Consider the following 20,876-nt stretch of genomic DNA (forward strand, 5'->3'; position numbering starts at 1 on the left):
CTATTTCATTGAAAGTTATTGGGCAAGGGAGAAATACAGCCATCTTGTTAATGCATTTGCTTAACCATTTATTATCTGTCTCTCTCACTAAAATCTAAGGTCTATAAGGGTGGCAATGAGTGATGTGCTAGTAAGTGTTTGACAACAGCTATATGGAGAGGGAAAAAAAACTCTTATTTGTAGCATTTGCCTGTTTCTGCAGTGTAACTACTACTATCATGCCTGATTTCAAGCTACCAATTGATGTCACTGAATGGAGAGCTGGGAAAAGATGCACAGAATCAACTTTTCTGGACTGGCTCTAACATACCATTGCTAGAAACCCTGTCTGTCTTGTATAGTGTTCTATCTTGGGTTCAACATATTGCCTAGCACATCAGAGGTGCTCAATAAATAGTTGTTGACCTGTTGACCAAATAGGGAACAAACAACAGAAGCCCAGGGATAGGCAAATATCAAACTACATAATTTGATCTGAGAATATGCCATTTATAATTTTGAAAGCTGGAAATATTGAGAGACTCTCTGCCAGTAATCAGAAAACTTCAAGAGAGTAGGAAGCTAAAGATTGTAACTTAGATGCTAGGTCACCACCAATCAATAAGGTCATCCTAGCCTCAAAGGAGAAAAAGTGGAAAGAAAGGTAGCTGTGAGCCAGGCACTCTGATAGTCACTTTTTACATGTTACTTTGTTTAATTTTCACAGTAGTCCTAGAAGATATAGCTCACTAACCCATTTTACACATGGAGAAACTGAGACTCAAATGTCTAAGTAACTTGCCGAAGGGCACACAGCTAGTAAAAGTGAGAGCTTAACATATGCAGTTTCTGCTATACTGGCTGCCTTCTAAAGTACCTTTGAGCAAGATAATTTAAGGAAAATTGGGGTTTTGTTTATCAGAGACATGAAGATAATTATCTCACCCTTTTATCATTCTTCAGTTATGAAGGTCCAGACTGGGCACCTGCAAACTGAGGGGTACAAATGCATCCAAACAGGCTTTTTCATAAGCTCTGGATTCTTTGTTGTAGCTATTCTATTTCCTTGTGTAAAGCAGAGTGCAGGCTGCCTAGCAACCAAGCTAATGGCGTCTTTTTTTTGCCTCAATTACCTTATGTTTTCCACAAGCTCAAAAGGATTGACGCAAATATCAAGAGAAGAAAGTCTGAGTTTTTATATCAAAATACCTGTTCATATATATGAACAATATACATACACATACATACATGTGCACACACACACACACATACACCCTCTCCTTCCTTCCTTTGATCCTTTGATTAAAATAGAAATTTGACTTTAATTGTATCTATGTGATGCCATATCATTGGCTAAAAAGTACAAAAAGTTACCATCTTGTTGCTTGCCTATAGACACATCAAACAACTGGTTTGACCGACCATTTTTAGCAATTTGAGTTTTGCAATTCTTGACTAAACTGACCAGTTGTTTTCAGTTATGTGTGTGTGTGTGCATGTGTGTGTCTCCTAAAAGACAGTAATACTTATTATAAACTTATCAGTAACAATAAAGTCCAAATCCAGCATTGTTAATATCTCTGTTATTAATTTTTTTATTAGAACAAGAATCAGCAAAATATTTGATATAAATCCTCCGAGCAGAAAGAGATACATAAACCTAAATTTCATTTGAATCACTATTCAGACAGAGAAGCAGCCCACAGAATGATGAAATAAAGGACAGATAAAAAAGAATATGAATATCAGACACAATCAACTGCCTACCTAAGTCTTCTTTCTTGCTAACAGAATCTCAATTTTGTTCACATTTTTCCAGCAGCTATATATTTTGTTCACACTTTTCAATCACAGTTGTCACATTCCTCCTTCCAGATTATTAGTTTAGGCATGGGCATGGGACACAATCGTGACAAACAAGGTATGGGAAGAAGTCTACTTGGGGAGATTCTGGGAAAGATTTCCTCACTCTTTTTTTTTTTTTTTTTTTTTTTTTTTGGAGATGGAGTCTTGCTCTGTCGCCCAGGCTGGAGTGCAGTGGCGCCATCTCCACTCACTGCAAGCTCTGCCTCCTGGGTTCACGCCATTCTCTTGCCTCAGCCTCCCGAGTAGCTGGGACTACAGGCGCCCGCCACCACGCCCGGCTAACTTTTTGTAGTTTTAGTAGAGATGGGGTTTCACCGTGTTAGCCAGGATGGTCTCGATCTCCTGACCTCGTGATCCACCCGCCTCAGCCTCCCAAAGTGCTGGGATTACAGGCGTGAGCCACCGTGCCCGGCCGATTTCCTCACTCTTAAAAAGAGACACAAGGGAAAGACAGTCTCTACTTTCACCTCTGGACATTGCCACCCGTATGTGATGTCTGGAACTGTGGCAGCCACCTTGGGACCATTAAGAGGAACCAGCTCATGAGGGCAAGCTTAGCATGCTATGGCTTGTAAAGTGGAAAGATGAACATGTTTCACTGATGACATCATTGACTGCTGAATTAACCAACCCTGAAGCCCTATCTTCAAATTTTGAAAAAGAATTATTACTTAAACCATTTTGTATTGAGCTACTTCTTACAGCTGGAAGCAATATGACTAATGCAGTATTCTAGCAAATGCCAGAGCTTTTAAACTTATGTGTATGTTGTTCTAAGTACTTTTGAAAATGTCTGCTTTCTACATCTGACCTCCAGTGTACAGAAACGTCCCTCTGTATTTTTTCCAATCTAAATGGCTTCTTTTGTCTCCCCATCTTCCTCTCATATTCCTCGTCTTCTTTGTATTCATCCTCTTTGTTTTTGTCTTTGCTCTCCATTGTTTTCTCTACTTTCCTCCCCTCCTCACTCCTTTTTCTTTCTCTAAGCCTTCAGTGGCTATGATTGGAATCTGAAATATGCCTATACATACATTTATCTACACACATATAAATACTATTTCTTGTATATCAGAAGGGAGGACTTCTTCCCCATTCCAAGTGGCCTGTCTTCACCCACTTACTCATTCCTCCCCACAAAGGAAAAATGAATTAATCTGACTGGTTAGTTTGGAAGGAGAAGTAAGTATGTGTAGCTCAGCCCCTCCTGTCTTCTTTCTCTTGGGAGCAGACTACCTAAAAGAAGCAAATGCTCTGCTGTTCCTCTCCAGACTACACATTTTAAAAAAGACCTGCCCTCATGGGGCAGGACTGCAGTGGTCCAGCAATGCCATTGACCAGATGGAGAAGTTTGTTTAATCCTTGGGTTCAGTATTGGGAAGCTCAAATGCCTACAGGTAGAAGCCGCATCCTCCAATACCAGTGTTATCAAAAATAAAGGAAATAGTTTCTTATATACTAGCTCTTTTGCCTTATTGTTAAATTAATTCAGAACTTACACCACAAACAGGACTTATTTTTATTAGGCTCCCTTGAACAGCACCAGTATATATTAAAGTTTTGTTTATCTGTTCTTAAATACATTTATTCTTCCTGACTATATAATGTCATCGTGGGCTGCTTAGAGATAAAAGAAAAAAATCTCAAATAATATGCCTTTGTTTCACAAATGTTTTCAGCAAACTAAAGATGTTTTTAATTTGTCTGTGGTTGCCTGCCATTGACTGGGCCTCCTATGGAATTGAGACTGTTGGTCTGAAAATAATTTACCATGCTGATGTTTTAGGTTCTCAGCTCATGACAACCTATGAATGTGTACTTACTTGATCGAACTCCAGCTTCTCAGGAATTTCACCTCTTGCTGCTGCCTCTGTGAAGGCTTGATAGAAGGTCTTTTCTTGGGACTCCACTGTAATGGTCAACACTGCATCATAGGCTTCCCGGAGCTTTGGGTTGTTCCTTAGGACCTGGTAGGGGGTGTGCTTATAAGGTAAACTGTAGAGCAGGGCATCATAAGGAACAAAGACGTAGGTTCCATCAGTCATTTTCAGATCATGAGCACATTCCAAGAGATGCATCTGAGTCTCTCCCCCAATCAAAGCTGAATGCATACACATGATGATTACTGAAACCAACAAAGCAAGGAGGTTATGGAAGCAAACTGTTAGTAAAGCACAGTACCAAAAACTACAGAGAGGAAAAATAAATGTATTCTAACCAATTTGTAAGTGGTTTCTTATGCCTCCAAGATAAGCAAGATGTTGTCCTGAGCTGAGGCTGAGGTATGCTCATGGACTCTGGATTGGGGATAGTGACAAGAGAGAGATGCCTACAGGCTGCAGAGCCTAATACTCAGACAGGAACAAGAATTAGTATAATCAATGGGGAGTAGCATAACAAAAGAGGCTTTAGGGTTGGAAAAATCAGCTTTACATCGTAACACCACCAGTTTTAACTGTGTACCCTTTTTTAAATTACTTAACCGCTCTCTGTCTCGTCCATAAAATGGAGATAACAATATATACTTATGGGGTGGTAGTGATGATTGAAGAAAGGAGACAAGTCATTTACTTAGTACATAGCACACAATAAATAGTAGCTACTATATACCTAAGAATTAGAAGAGAGAATAGTAAGAGAGGATGGGAGATGTTACCACAGCCACTATTGCTTTTTATTGTCCATCTCCTACAAAGATGCACTCTAATACATTTTGACCAATTGTTCTCATCCTTACCAAGGTCATTATAGACAATGAAAAGCACTAACTCACTCACCTATAAATGTTACTACAGGTTGAGTACTCCTTATACAAACTATTGAAGACCAGAGGTGCTTCAGACTTCAGATTTTTTTTAGATTTGGGATATTAAGTATAATATTTGCATTATACTTACCTGTTGAGCATCCCTAATCCAAAAATCTGAAATCTGAAATACTTTAATGAGTATTTCCTTTGAGAGTCATGTTGGTGCTCAAAAGTTTTCAATTTTGGAGCATTTCGGATTTCAGATTCTCAGATTAAGGACGTACTCTGTGTAATATTATGGGTGAGATGTCCAACTTTTTAAAATCTAACTTCCCTGTAATTGAAATTACTATGGACTCAATTTAATTCTTCCTAGACTTATGAAACTATGTTGTTTGGCAAGGTTATGCTAGAATAGAGTGGATTCAAGGGGGCCACGGTTGAAAAATGGCAGCTAGATCATGAGACTGAAAGTCTTATATCCAATTTTACCCTTGGCATGCTAAATAAGTTTAGTTTAAGCCCACTTGTGCTTCAGTGCCCACATCTTTAAAATGTAGATTCCAATGCATTTTACAGGTACACTGAGTAGTTTAATTAGATAATGCCTGGCAAGCATTCTGAGCTCCTTGAAGAAAGGCAAAGACTCTATTGCTACTGGTAAATATTAATTATACATGTTTATATGGAACCTTTAATCTCAAGAACTAAGGGTGCTTAACTACATTCAATGACTTGTCTTTGGCATTTGCATATTGTTTCATCTATTTTCAAACACCTTTTTACACTTGCTAAGCACCCCTAGAAAGTTTCCCTCTGAGCTAGAGCTGGTACCTTTTAGTTTTTAAAGTGTAACTAATAAGTTATGAAGTTTATTTAAACATACCACACACATATGCACACACCACAACATGACATGAGTTTTCAAATGACCATTAACTCCTTCAAAATAATTATGCTAAGAGGTTCTACATGTATTCTGATGTTCAGACCTTCCTTAGAATTCTCGAAGGATATCTTTGGAGCTAGTTCATGAGCCCCACAAGGAATTCAGCCTCACTTGTTTATAATCACACATTGTATCATGGGAAAATGGAGTGCCAGAGATGTTTGACAATGCAAGAGTTGGATTTAGAAAAAGAAAGTAGAACTGAAGACCTCTCACTCTCTACATTTGCCTGAACCATTAAAAGTAAATTAGTTTGGTCAAATTAGTATAGTCATAGGTCCATTGAGGCGGGGAAAATGAGTTTAGTCAGAGGCTTCGGTTGGCCAGTTTGTCCAACAGTATCCTCAGCAAGTAGATCAGTATTAGCATCTTTCTTCTGCAAATCAGAGATTGAGTGATTTGTTCAAGGTTACTCAACAGTGATACAATTTGATTTAATTTACTTAAAGGAATATTAAAATGACTTTACTGCATGGAAAATGTTAAATAGAACTAGTGTTTGGTGCTGATTGCAATACAGCAAATACTTTAACATACATTACATGTAGTAGGTGCTATGGTGATGTGCCATCAAGATACACACTTCAGCACTGAAGCACTCATTCCACCAGCTGCTGGGTGTGTTAGTAGCTGATAGGTGACTTTTCTCTGAGAGTTGGCCTCAGCTAAGGAAAGGCACCTCTCTCAAGGTTACATCCTCTCAGTAGTGTGCTGGGGTTCGCTTTTGCTGGTTCAACTTTCGGAGATTTTGTGAGCCAGTTAACATCATGTTATTAGCTTGAAATTGACCACTGTGGGAGTGATTACACTATGGAAATCAGCAAACACTACAAATCAAAACTTTTTTCCATCTGAAGATCTGACTGTTAAACAATTATTATTACACACTGTGCCCCTTTCTGTGGGTGAGACTGAACCTAATGACAATTCCACATGGAGGTAGAACAGCCCAGACTCCTTATCTCAATTCTGGACAACTCTGAAGGGTCATACCAGCTCTAGAGCTCCCCTCTAAGACTGGCTGAGGCCTTTGTTGTGGCTGCACTGCAGTTCAGTTCTCTCTGCCCAATCCTACTGTCTTCTCTTCCTCACAGGTGTTCTCCTTGAAAATACTCATTCAGTAAGCTTCCTGCACTCAAAGCTCCATCTAACAGGCTGCTTTCCAGGGAAACTGACTTGTGACACTGGATTAGAGCCCCCACCTTACCCTGAGATGATTTTTATCCTGGCACTTACAAGATTTATTGCTGTTATTTACCTATATCAGCTTCTACTACCAAACTGTGAGCTCCTTGATGTCAGGAACTGTGTCTTATTTATTTCCATATCCTTGTACATATTATGCACACAATGAATGTTGTTTAGATGAATGTTTGTAAACTAACAGCCTCTTCAGGAAGAGAGCTTGTACACTTGGGTATTTTTTGTGGGTTCCTTGAGATATGAGATATGGGCATATATTGATTGTTAGGATGGAGGAACAATTGGAAGTGATATTTGCTGGGCGGGTAGATACTGCCATGCCTGTTGTTCATGCCTACTATCATTAACTATGCCCAGTACCTTACCCTCAACCCTAAATCTCTCCTCTTTATTTTTCTTTCATTGACCCATATTGACCATATTTCAAAGGGTCCGAATTTTTATAACTGAAAAGACCCTTTAAGACCAAGTAGGCCAACCTGTCCCCATCATTTTATAGAATAAGAAATAGGAAACTCAACAGGGAATAATCACAGGCTCCTCTATTTTTTGCCTGGCAAGATCTTGCCATTGAACATGATTAAAGTAGAAAGCATAAATACTGAATTCAAACAACAGCATCTTAATTTAATAGATTGAGTGCTTCGTGAACAGGGATTTGTAGATACATCTGTTCTACAAGATAATTTTACTAAATAGTTTTATTATGTTAAAATTACATTCATTAAAATGGGATTTGACCTGTAAGTTGTTGTCAGGAAAGGATTAGTGTACAGAAACCTTAAATCCTAAACAAGGCCTGGGTCAACAGGTGGTCACTGAATAATACTAATTTGTAAGTTTCCATCCTGTCAAGCTACTTTATAGTCAAAACAAGGACCAGGAAATACACCCTTCTGAGATCGCATCTCACCAGGATATGACACCAGCACTTTCTCTGAGCTACTTGAGCTGTCTAGTGTCTATGTCTTTATATTGTGGCACCAACCATAGCAGGCTGTCTAGGACCCTTTCTTTCACTAGCAGCAGGAAATGCCATGAAACTCCGGGAGAAGCCAATTTCCATGTCACTCAATTCCTATTTCTCTTCCTAAATTAAAATATTATATCAAATATTTTCTTGAGAGAGAGTAACTGTGTTTCTGAAAAGGCAAAGGTCACTTATTTCTCTCAGATTACTGGCTATGGTGTCCTCCATGGAGGAAACTGGGCCCAGTTTCACACCTTGCAAGATGGAAATGATTCCACTTGCTGCTGCTAAAGAAGTCCTTAGGAGCCATATTCATATTTGTGAGCCATCGATATTGCTCACAGTCCACAGAGACACCCCCCCATTCTACTGTCTTTGCTCTTTATTGTAACCCCTTTGTGATATTTCCTGCCACTGTCATTCATTTGAACAGTTGCTAACAGGGCGGGGAGGGGAGGCAGACCAGAGGAGGAGGGCAGCATGCAGATTTATCCCAAGTCTCATCTTCTCTCAGGATTCTTTCCTATCTGGCCATATTGTGAAAGAAGCACATTCCTACACTATCCCTCTCAGTTTTCTCCCACCCAGCCTAATAAATGGCTGTGTAAGAGGAAGGTGGGAGGCTCTGGAAAGTGCATGTTTCCCAGGCCCCATCCCCAACTGTGACTCAGTGCAGGAGGCTCTCAAAGTAGACTTTTGGAACACTATACTAGGTGATGTGTGGCTATCTCTATCAGCTAAGGATACCCCACACGTTTTTGGCCATAAGTCCTGAAGCTACCACTTACTTAACTACCACTGGTGTTGAACTGGTCCAAGTAGCTCAGCATGATGGCACACAAATATAACATTCAAAGACTATTCCATCTGCATCAGACCATGTTTTTTCCCACACTCAAACTTGTATTGCAATTTGTACAGCAATGTTGCCTTAACATTGCTGCCCAGCTTGAGATAAGGTTTTATATTTCTCCATACCTTGAAACATATGTTTCCTCCTGTTTTTCCTAAACTGCTATGTACATAAGGCCTCTTAAATGCAAGAAGTCTAGATGTTTAGAGATTTCCTCTTGTGTCAAGCCTTCAATAATTTGATCATTAGTGATCATTTGCCATTCATGAAAGCCAGTTGTCCTCTTGCCATTTATATTTACTTACATTTGGTGTTACATTATACCAAATCCTATACCAAATTCCCTATTGATGCTAAGGCTCCTAGTCATAGTATTATCAGTATCACTGTTGTTATTAGTATAGGAAAACAGGGCTGACACCTGGTACGTTGAGGCACATAAAAGAATTGTATCTATGGGTCCAAAAGTTAAGAAAGAAAGGTGGAAGGGCTGAATTATATGCCACATATAGAACACAGGATCTCAAGTGAGTATGCTTCAGGAGGTAGTATAGTATTGGTCTATCAATAGACCAGTGGTTCTCAGTGTGGTCCGTGGACCAGCAGCAGCAGTGTCACCTGAGAATGTGCAGTATTAGAAATACAAATTCTGGGGCCCCACACCAGCATTCCTGAACCAGAAACTCAGGAGGAGGAACCCAACAATCTGTGTTTTAATAAGTCTTCCAGGGGATTCTGATGCCCACTGAGATTTGAGAGCCACTGCTTTAGACTACTCCGAATATATATCCTGGCTTTCTCATTCACCAGTTGTATGACATTGGGTAAGTTATTTAACCCCTTTTAGCTTCGGAAGTCTTATTCATAAAGTAGGTAAACAATAATTGCCCTTACTTAATAGGGGTGATGCAATAATTGGATGACATAATCCATACAAAGCCCTTGAAAAATTACTAGCACATAGTAAACTCCCAATAAATATTAACTATTACCATTATTTTTATTGCTATCTTTTTCTTATATACAAGAATCTTCAATAAATGAGAAGAAGCCATTCTGTCCCAGGCAATAAGATAGCAATCAGGTACCTAATTTTGGAAGAGCAAGAGAAGGCTATTCCAATGGTGTCATATTTACTTAACATCATGTTGTAATGAAGCATTCCCAATTTGGAAGGATTGAAAGGAAATCCCAAATGGTCCAACATCCCGGTAAGCCCAAATTGAAAGGATTATACAATCAGCCAAGCACAGGGCTGATCAGCAAGAAGGCGAGGAGAAGAGAGGGCTTAGAATAGCCATTTGAAAAGTTCTCTAAAGAGCTGCAGGTAGGGCCTCCTGCTAACCTTCGCAGGAATTAGAAGAGGAACCCCTTCTGAATGAATGCAACCCTACAGGTGCCCTGCTTGGTAAGTAAATGCCCTTTTGTGCCATTGGACAAAAACTTCCAACAGGGTTCATGGTTTGAGGAGCAGAGACTGGACTGGATTTTGGACCTCAAGTCCAATCAGCTAGGTTTCCTTGTGCAGGGCACAACCTACATAACCACACACAGCAGCCCTGACTATAAATTAAGGCCTTTGTCTTTGATTAATAACTCTCCTATTTGACTTTGTCAAAGCAAAGAAATAGTTGCTCCCAAGGCTTAAGAGAACTGAGTTGAGAATCTGGGAGAGGCTGAATCCCCCTACTCTGAGACTTTATTTATTCCTTCTTTAGTGTTGATAGTGCTTACACATATGTACTTATTACTGTGAGACTCACAGGTATTGTAAAACTTGAAAGAAAATGCCTATCTCCTGGATAAACCTGAGAATTAATTGAGATCTATGTGCAAATGCCTTGTAAAATGTAGAGAGCTGTTTACACGTAAAGTAATAGTATGGTTGCTTTTATTGTCTCTATGGCAGCATATAGTAACACCTCTGCTGTTTTCCCACCCAAGAGTGCATGGCTATTATTATTGCTATTATTGCCTACTATTAAATCTATCATTGCATTGATATTATGTAAGTGCAAATTAGACCTGTTTCTGAGAAAGGCGCTTCCTCTAACTCCAGTAAGTTGCCAATGAGAGTTCCTAATTGGAAATATTAACTTATCAGAACCAGAAGTGTCATACCAGCCAGTAATAGGCTGCTCTTCTCTCCCCTCCCACACCATCACTACAACCACCACTGCTACGGCCACGTGGCAATGCCATCACTGCTTTTGCGAACAGATCAGGAAAAAAAAAAAAAACCTCCCAATTATTTCTACTACTTCCAGATATTTCTAGGCCCCTCCAAAGGAAGGGGTCCCTTTCCACTGTATTTTGTATGTCACAAAGGGTCCTCTCTGAAGGTTTGCTTGGGGGTCCACAGTGTTAAAAAGTAGCCTCATATCCAGCAAAATAGGGAAGAAGTCAGGCTCTGCCTTCCTCAGACCTTCTCAGCTGAGATCACACAAAAAGTTTGTTGTCTTTTTAGTTCTTCTCAGTCCAGATAGATAACATCCAGGAATACTTAGCAGCCTCAGTCCCAGCAGTTGAGAGGAGCTGGAAAATTAGCTAAAGATTTGATCCGGTATGTGCTATGGATGGTGTGTTGCAGTCTTCCTCACTGATATGTTGACCCAATCTATACTCACTGGCTTCTGGCTTGGTTTCTCACCAAATCTCCAATTTTCTAATGGGACAAAAGATGTGCCCTGACCCTTAGGCCACTTAGCTAAAGCTCTGACAATCTATTTTTGTTCATTCTCTGGATCCTGCTTTACATGTTCCCATGGGTTGGGGCATTGTTTCCAACAAATGATCAAGTGGACAACAAGGGCAAGGTCTATCTTACTTTAACACTCACTCCCCTTCCACCATTCCCCCTGTCACACCTCACCCACCAGTTGGCATGCCCTCAGATACAGACATGTGCCTGTACCATGTATGGGTATTACACACTCCTTTGAACAAAGCACAGTGAGCTGCCTGAGGTTGTACTCAGGCCACAGCCCGACCAATGGCTCAGTTCCCCTGCCCCCACCCCACCCACATTCTGACTCATGTCACTGAGGTCCCAGCATGCCTCATGTGAATCTGCCTATGTTTTGTCAAAAAACAAAGGAAAATCCTGCAGTGCAGAGCTTTTGTCTTCACTCCCTTTAATCTCTCTTTCTGAATCCCTCCTCCACTTCCTGTTGCTGTCCTTGCTATTCAAGGTCTTCGTTTGCTCCATAACCATCCTCTCTAGGTTTTTTTCTCTGCATCCTCAAAATTTCCATTCCCTTAGTGAGCAGATCTGTACTGTAATAAAGAAAACAATCTGACTAAGCGAAGTCATATTAAAACAATGGGAACTTAAAGCAAGAAATATTTATTTGATTATTATTAAGTGAAAGCAGCATTTCTCAACTCTGGCTGCATGTTACAAGCGCCCGGGAAGCTATTTAAAATACCTTTGCTGGGACCCACCACAGACCAATTCTAGTAGAATTTCTGGAGGTGGCGCTGTGGCACCAGTATTCTTGAAAAGATGTCCAGGTAATTCTAGCATGCAGCCACACTGAGAACCCTTGACCTAAAGGAATCTCTAATGGTAGGGCAATAATATGTGCATTTGCTTCCTCCCTGCCTCAAAGGGGTTGTGGGTGGTTAGCACTCAATCCTAATTCTTCTCAGTCTGGCAGCCCAAAGAGCTTCAGGGCCTGGATTTATTTAACATTTTATGGTAGAGGCCAAAATGTCATTTCAAAGTATACAAATGGGTGGGATGTGAAACATTCATGGAATATAAACTTGCAGGAGACATTGGGCTTCAAGAAGATTTGTAACCTATTATAAAGTTATGATACTAAATATATTAGCCTGTTTCTGGCATGGCTCCTCCTGCAAATGATTTTATGTCTTTCAAAATAATTCTATGCTCTGCTTTGAAAGTATCAAGCTCTATTATGAAGTAATCAGAGCCATACTGATTGCTAAACATCACAGAATCTTGTCAACTGGAGCTGGAGGCAGATTACTATAGTTCTGGAACTAAAAACTCCTCTTGCCCTCATCCTCTTGTGATCATCATAATTAAGGTCCAATACTGAAGCCACTTGAAACTTAAAACAGGCTTCTGGTTATAGGCCAGGCCTAAGCTGGACCATTCTCTAACAAACATTTCCTTAACAATGGTTAAGGAAATGACTGGGACCAGGACTAATCCTTGAAGGAATCAGTTTGTCAAATAGTTTCTGAGATATCCATCCTAAAGTGGTGGAGTGGCTGCAGTCGGGGAATGAGCAGCGTTCCCATGAATCATAGCCATCTCCAGAGGAAGGTAAAATGGAGGTTAAAAAATTGGAATAGAAAAAATCAAAACTAGGTGTCACAAGAGCTTGCCATAAGTGTGAGTAAAAGAGATCTGATTCAAGAGGACCAGAAAGGGCCCCCTTTTGCCAAAATGCACCCAACTAACTTTGAGAATGATAGCTTTAGTGGGTCAAGTCCTTTGCTTCACATTTTGTCTATCGTCTCTGCAAGAATCGTCTTTGAACATTAAGCTTCCATTGGAAGGGGAAACTTAAAATTTAGACAGTCTTTTCGTTTTAATATGCTTTCATTCATCAGCTAGGTGCCCCCCATATCAACTAACTGTGTGCTGCAAAAAGAAAAGCCCTGCTTTGAGAAGAGATAGAAGGTATGGATATTTCGGAGTCCACAGAAGACAGATTCTAAGTAAGTGTCCCACAAGGACACTGGGTACATTTGAAGGAAAGTATCCAGAAGGGAGTCAAAAGTAAATCTCTCCTCAGTGACTAGAACAAACAAAAATGAAGCCATAAGAAGACCCGCGCCTCCCCATACCATTTTGGCACTTTCGAAGCTACCAAGGTCCTAAGGGCAGAAAGAAAGGATGTATGGCTACAGTGCTCTTGACACCATTCTTCACTCAGGCGCTAAGAGCAGGCACTAGCATTCACAGGCATATGAAGCACAGAGTTCTTTGTACTGTTATTCAGTTCATAAAATAGGCTCTGTTGAAGCAGGGCAGTCTTGGGACCTGTGTGTGAGTGAAAAAGGGCAAATGTGTAAAGAAATGGGAAGGGATGTGCTACCCTAGGGTGTGAGGGTAGGAAACCTTTTGGAGATTGTAATCTCTTTCCCTGAAGTCACGTTTAAATTTCAGCGGGAGAAAGCACTCACTGCGAATTCTGTCTGCCTGGTGAATCCTCTGGAGAGCTTTCCGCATGCTTTGGCTGTCTTGTCCTGTGGTCAGGACGACCCCTACAGGTAAGCCGTGGCTCCGAAGAGCACTTGCGACTCGATTGGCTGTATGCACCCAAATGTCTTCATCTGAGGAAATGACTCCAGCATGAGCCCACTGGAAATATTTCATGACAGTTACAAGCACCCGGATGGGAGAAGGGAGTGTCCGAGAAAAGGTCGGGTAGCTATTTTTATTGTCTAATTCATAATTCACACAAGCCCAAGAGAAAATTCCTTTGTCCCAGCTGTTTCCCAGGAGCGAGGCTGCCTCGCAGTAGCCAGGGTTGGTAGGTCCAATAAATCCTGAGGCCATCTGGTGGTGGGAAATGAAATTGGAGAGGGCCCTCGAAGTCTGGCAGTCTTCATTGAGAATCACGTATTCAAAAGAATAACTCAGGTCAAAAGATGGGTCCCGGTTGATTCGCTCAATGGCTAATCGCGCAGCAACCTCAGGCAGGGCCTTTGAAAACAGCGAATCACAAGCCCAAGGGCCCACCACCCCTATCTTGTAGGGGAGTGTCCACACCTGCTGCGGAAGGGACATGACAGACAGAAGGCACAAGCACCACAGGAACTTGGCAGATGCAAGGCCATGGTGTCCCAGCAGTTTCCTGAAAGCCGCAAACCAGAGAACAAGGCGAGAAAAGCGCCCGAGTCCCAGGAACATAGCCCTCCTGCTTCCAGCAAGCTATTGACGAGATACTGGAGAGTTATTCTGCTTTCCCGACACAGACGGTGGTGTTTCCAAATGCCTGTCAATCAGAGGAAAAGGTTTGTTACTCACATTATTTCTGAAGCTTCTGGAAATCATCGGTTGTGAAAGAATGGCAAAAAAAAAAAAAAAAAAAATGGCAGTGCCCAAACTAAAAGTTTCTTTCCCCCATCCTGACAAAACTCCTCCTCTTCCTGTACCCCGTATCTCAGTACATGGCACATCCATCCACTGTTTGCCCACTTGCTTCTTTCAGAAAACTGGAAATCACTGAGACTCCTTCTCTTCCCCCACATTCAATCTATCACCAATTCCTATTTATTCAACTTCAGTAATAGCTGCCCACCTTACAGTGTTTTGAAAATTACATGAGTTAACACACGGCAAGTGCTTATAACAGAGCCTGGCAAGTCATTGGCATTATATTGGACATAGTATCATTATTATAGTTTTCAATATGTCCATTTTTCTCTCCCATACAGCTCTCTTGGAGAGAAATAGATGTAAACAGATAATAACAATGCAGAGTAAAAAGTGCTATGATTGAGGTAGCCCAAACAGAGAGACAGAGAGGATCACCTAAACCCAGATTTCAGGGGAGGAGAGAAGGGAGGAAGAACAGTCTCTCTGGATTGAGTACTGAAGAAAAGTTAACCAGGTGAATGAAGTTGCAGGAATAGTTTGGTGCTAAGATGCTAAGAGCCTTCCAAACAGAAGGAACAACATGCAGAAAGACCCAGAGGTAAAGATGATAGATAGATAGATAGATAGATAGATAGATAGATAGATAGATAGATAGGCTATATATATATGTGTGTGTGTATATATGTGCGTGTGTATATATATGTGTATATATATATGTGTGTGTGTATATATGTGTGTGTGTGTGTATACATATATATATGGATTCTTAGAATTCTAAAGCATTTGTTCTGCTTGAGTCTGTGATGTCAGACAAGGCAAGGGCCAGATCACCAAGATATGCCATGATTGAATACTGTACCCAATGGTTTTAAGCAGGGAAATAGTATTATCAGATTTCCATTTTAAAGGATCTCTCTAGCAACAATGTGGAGAATGAGTTGGAAGAAAGCAAGACTGGAGGCAAAGAGACCAGTTTGGAGTCTGTCACAATAATCCATATGAGAAATGATGACAGACCAAGAGAGTGGTAGTGAAGACCTAGAGGAATGGGATCATTTCCTCCAAGATTAAAAATATCAAGATTAAGAAAACAGAAATAACAAGAACTTGGTGACTGACAAGATATAGAAGGTAAGTGAAAAGAAAGGAGGACTCTAGGATGATTTTGAGCTTTTCAGACCTAGGAAACTGATTGGAAAATGGCACAAGTCTCTGAGATAGGAAACACTGGAGGAAGGAGGTGGGAGAGACGATGCATTCTGATAGAGATCTTGAATTGGCCAACAAGTGGCAATATCCAGTAGATAATAGCACATACTGGAGGGCCTAGGAAAAAACTAGAAAGCTGAACAAGAGTTATAAATTCTTAATAGAAAACTGAATAAGAGTTATAAATTTGAGTGTAATCAATTGATAGAGGGTAATTTAAAACTTGCCTTTTGTGGAGTAAAGAAAGAAGACAAAGGACAAAACCCTGAGACCTCACAACACTTAAAGATAGGTCACAGAGATGTTAATAAGGAGAATCCTTAGTAAATCCTTAATTCTAATCAAAGATCAAAATAATGGCATAGCTTTCTTCAGGGCTGATAATCAGCGCTGGTGTGCACCAATCAGGCCAAACTGGTTGTTTATGGGCAGCAACAATTCTGTCTGTGCCAGCCCTGTTGGTTATTATCTTGACTCTCACTCCTAATTTTATGAGAAACCTTGACTCCTGAAGAGACCAATCTGAGGCATATCTAGTGAATCTTAAAGACCTACCACAAATAGTATGCCCCAACATTCGTATATTGGTGAAAGCTGATTTGAATGAGAGTCAAGAAAGTCTTGGGGGAGCAAACAGTTCACAAAACAACATAAGCCAGTGGCTGAGGGGTGTGTGGGATGGGGGAGGACTTCTAACTTTGCTTTGGGGACAGTGGAAAGATGATTCTGAGCTGATTATATGCATAAGAGCCTCAAATTTATTCCTAGGCCCTCAAAGATAATCCAGTCTAACCTGCCTCCAAAAAATTAGATCTATTCTGTGCACTAAGTTGAATGCATGAGAGTGAGATACAGGATGGATGAAGTGTGAGGTGTTGACTCAGGCTTCAAAGAGCTCCCAACCCAGAGCTGAGCTCTAGTCAAGAGCCACAAGCTTCTCTTCCAGCTTCTTCCAGCCTCCCTCTTTTCTCTGCCATGACAAAATTTGGGAGGCAGGACACTGTAGGAGCCACTCATCTGGAGTAATATGGGAAGGGTCTCTATTTCTGGTCCATATTGTGACAAGGATATTGAACTACATTATCTCTCTGTCCTTATAGGCCTCACTCTTTTGACCACTAGGAATGTGCAACAGTGAGGACAGCTCTATATGGGAAACAAAACCCTATTCACAGCAACAGGGCAAGAAAGCCGACATACTGCCTCTTCTTCCCCAAACACACTAGTTTCATGGGTTCCTTCGCAGTATCTGTGCATTTAATCCAGAAATTAGCACTTAGACTAACAAAGTCTAAGATATACTGAGTTCTTGCTGTGTGTCAAATGCTGGGCTACACTCTTTCCGTGTATTGTCTCATTTTAAAAACTGAATTTAAAAAACTCATCACAGTCCTTTGAAGTAGGTGTTATTATCATCACTATTTACAGATGATGAAACTGAGGCTCAGAAAGGGTAAGTAACTTGCCTAAGGGCAAACCACGGTAGAATGGAGATTTGCACCCCAGTTGATTGAGCCCTGTACTAGATAGAAGTTCTGCAGATAGCCCCTCATCTATGAAGTCAATGAGACTACCATTATTATACCTGCTATATTACTCAAACTGAGTTCGAATCATTCATTTGCAGTTTAAAGAAGTTCCCCAGTCACCCATGAAAGAATAAATTAGGTAGAGTTGGGGAGGGGCAGAGTAAATTGGGAGGAGCCACCAAGAAATTCATTATCCAACCAGAAGTAATTTGCTACTAGTGTTCAAGCCTAGCCCTGGGACTGCCCACTGACTCCTCACTCAGGGCACAGTGCTGCACAGCTGGGGGTGGGGAGCACCAGTTCCACTGTATTCTATGTAAAGCTAATCCTAATCTTTGAGAATGGAAATCTTGAGGGTACACCCTTCAGCATATTAGCCCCAATTTTCAACTTCCTTATCTGCAAAGTGGGGGTAAATTTAATTTAATCATTTTGAGATAAAGAAGTAAATAAGTTAGAATACTAAGTGCACAGTTGTCTTTCAATAAACACTGGTTCTTCCTCCCTATTTGGAAAGAGGACTGCACTGGGAATCAGAAGGCCAGGGTCCTGGACCCAATTCTGCACCGACTCACCACGTGACCCGAACAGATTGTTGCCTACTCTAGGTCTCTCCTTTTTCCCCTTTAGCTGGACTAGCAGATCAGCAAGTCCCTTTATTCTCTGACCTCCATCCATCCTGGGATTCTGTACTTTGTCTAGGAAGTTACTTTTCTAAACCTCTGCACTTTGAAACTGCTGAGTTCATTCAACATTTTCTAGCCTTTGCTGCTCTAATTAGCTTCTCACTGGAGTTGGATTCCCCCAAAGTACTTGCTTCTATCTGGTAGATCCAGTTCCTGATCATTTTTAATTTTGGCCTGGAATCCTCTGTCAAGCATCTGTGATGTGAAGACCCCACTCCCCGACAATGCTGGAGTTATGCTACACTGAAAACCTGGGCTCCTAAAATCACTGGTTATCTTATTATCATTAATAACAAACACACGTTGAGAAGTTGGTCTGTGCTAAGACTAACTACAAAAAAAAAAAAAAAAAATGGGAGAGTATAAGGGCCTGGCCAAGAAATCTAAACAAGAAAAGCAAGCATGTACCTCAGGAGGGAGAAAACCAAGTTAGTAAGTTCCCTGCTTGCTTTTGCTTAACATTAAATCTCCAGTGCCCTTCGCAGTGCCTGACACATAGTAGGTGCGCAAAAAATATATGTTGAATTAATACTGAAGAGGAGATATGGAGCACAAATAAAATGTTTTGTATTACCATGTTATTTAAAATGCTCTATTTTAGGCCTTAATCAAGACCCACCTTTGGCAAAATTATCAAGGGGTAAAGTTTGTCTTCAGACTTCTAGCACAGCTCTCTCTGCCTTCTCGTTAATGGAGAGAAAACAACTCTAAAGAAAGAAACTCTTTAAATGATTTGCACTAATATGTAAATGAATGATAATATTTGACACTTTCCTGTATTCCTCCCCAGCCAGTGGTGTTTGTTCTCTCTTAAGGGCTGGGGAGAAGTTTATGCCAAAATAATTAATCTCTAATAATATAATGTCTATTTCAAGCATCAGTTGCAGGTAGGCAAAGGAGGATGGACTACTTTTTGAGCAAAAAAATGAAGAAACTTTTGGTGCCCCTCAGATCAAAGTGATTAACTGTCCATTCTAGGTGTAAGGCTGGCATTTTTTGTTATAATCCAGGTAACTCCTAAGCACAATGCCCACCCCAAATTCTAAAAAGTTAGATTTTTTATACCATTTCTAAAATTCATACAACACGGGTCCCTCCTCAGGCCACATGCCACAAAGTGCCCCTTGGCATTCACTCTCAGTTTTTGTTGCTCTTTTCCCTTTGTTAACTGCAAGATAAACATTTCCCAAGCTGAAGTTCTGCCCTTACATTTTTTCTGGTACCGATGTGATGCATTTGGTGATATTTCTAACTCTGTTAGGACTCCCTGGACAACCAGAAAGTTTTATGTTGCTGTAGGATTTAGTCTTGATCCCGCAACTCAAGATTTTACAGAAGGAAACTTATTCTTTAAAAAAGAAAAAAGAAAAAAAGAAGGGAAGGAAGGAAGGGAGGAAGAGAGAAGGAAGGAAAAGAGGAAGGGGGAGGAAGGGAGAGGGAAGGAGGGAAGAAGAGAAAGAAGGAAGGAAAGAAGGGGAGGGAGGAATGAAGGGAGAGAAGAAGGAAGGAAGGAAAGAAGGAAGGAAGGAAGGAAGGAAGGAAGGAAGGAAGGAAGGAAGGAAGGAAGGAAGGGAGGGAGGGAAAGAAAGGGGCAAGATAGGGGGAGGATGCCCTAAACCTCCACCTGCTGATTTTGGTTTAAGGAAAAAAATTAGCTCACTAAAGTCTTTCCTGGGGTTAATGGGAAATGTGGATATAACTAAAACAAAGTTTGAAGGTTTGAAATTTTGGAAATAGAATACTACTGGCCCACAGTTGTTCTGGGGCCATTGCCTAGGTTACTCAGGTGTGAACACCTGCATGGGATCAGACTTCCATGGAAAGTGGCTAGACCATAGGGATGCATAATTTCATTTCAGGTAGTTTTTACAATCTGATGGGAAGCCTGGCTTCACACAGAAAACCACTGTTCGTTAAACATGTACAAAGAAAGACTATGACAAATAGCTCTGAGGGAAATGGCTCCTCATACCAGCTTGTCAAGCCGAGGACTTCTATGAAAGATTGATTCGTCTTTCTAATTACAGCCTGAATCAAGTTAACAGCTTGTATAAGACAACATCAGGAAGAAATAAAAAAAGAATCATGAGAGAAACTAAACGAAAGCTTGGATGAGAGCCTTTGAGCTCAAATCTTGACTTAAAGTATCTCGAAGGCTCTCTTTAACCCTTCTTTCCTTCTTTCCTTCATTCTTTAAATTTTTTTTTTCACTACATATTGCAGTAAAACTAATGTATCTCAATCAGCGTCTCAGCTCCCAGGTGGGCTGTGTCTTTTTTCCCTCCATTACAATCTTTCTTATAAACAAGAGCTGTCAACTACTCACCAAGTAATTCACCGCTCAAATGTCTTCAGTTTACTGCCTGCGCATGCAGACCACTGGCATAGCTACCTCAGTGTGTCCATTTCTTTGCATCCTCTATGCATTCACAATCCTGTCAAGGACTCCAGTCTGTTGACAAATTCCATTAATGGGGTAAATAATTGAAAGCGTTAGTAAATGTTTTGAAAATCACTCTTCAGCATCCGCAGACCAAGACTTGGATTAGGATTTAGAGTGACACTTCTAATCCTTTAAATTGATCCCACCTGTAGCAGAGTTAGTGCTGACCTAAATGCAATGACCCAGAGATTAACAAACAAATAGAGTCCTCTGGATAAATACGTCCTCCACAGACTACTGCCTTCTTTTACCTTTCAAAGTCAGACACAAACTCTCAGATTTTGCCTCTGTGTTCTTCCTTGTTCCATTCTGTCTAATAACCACCAATCGCCCTTTCTCCAGGACAGTTCTAAATGCCAAA

At 40.7% G+C, this 20,876-nt stretch overlaps 1 protein-coding gene across 1 annotated transcript in view; it reads right to left on the reverse strand.

Moving 5' to 3' along the window:
- GUCY2F (guanylate cyclase 2F, retinal) overlaps window positions 1–20,619 on the reverse strand; it is a 109,896-nt gene extending 89,277 nt beyond the window's left edge. The window contains exons 1-3 of the mRNA XM_016944344.2: window positions 20,399–20,619; window positions 13,730–14,544; window positions 3,666–3,967 (exon numbers count right to left, since the gene is read on the reverse strand). Of these exons, the coding sequence (XP_016799833.1) occupies window positions 3,666–3,967; window positions 13,730–14,459 (1,032 nt within the window). The 5' untranslated portion in view covers window positions 14,460–14,544; window positions 20,399–20,619. The remainder of the gene's footprint in view (window positions 1–3,665; window positions 3,968–13,729; window positions 14,545–20,398) is intronic.
- Window positions 20,620–20,876: the final 257 nt, after the last annotated feature.

The sequence above is a fragment of the Pan troglodytes genome, chromosome X, assembly GCF_028858775.2.
Source record: "Pan troglodytes isolate AG18354 chromosome X, NHGRI_mPanTro3-v2.0_pri, whole genome shotgun sequence".
Lineage (NCBI taxonomy): Eukaryota > Metazoa > Chordata > Mammalia > Primates > Hominidae > Pan > Pan troglodytes.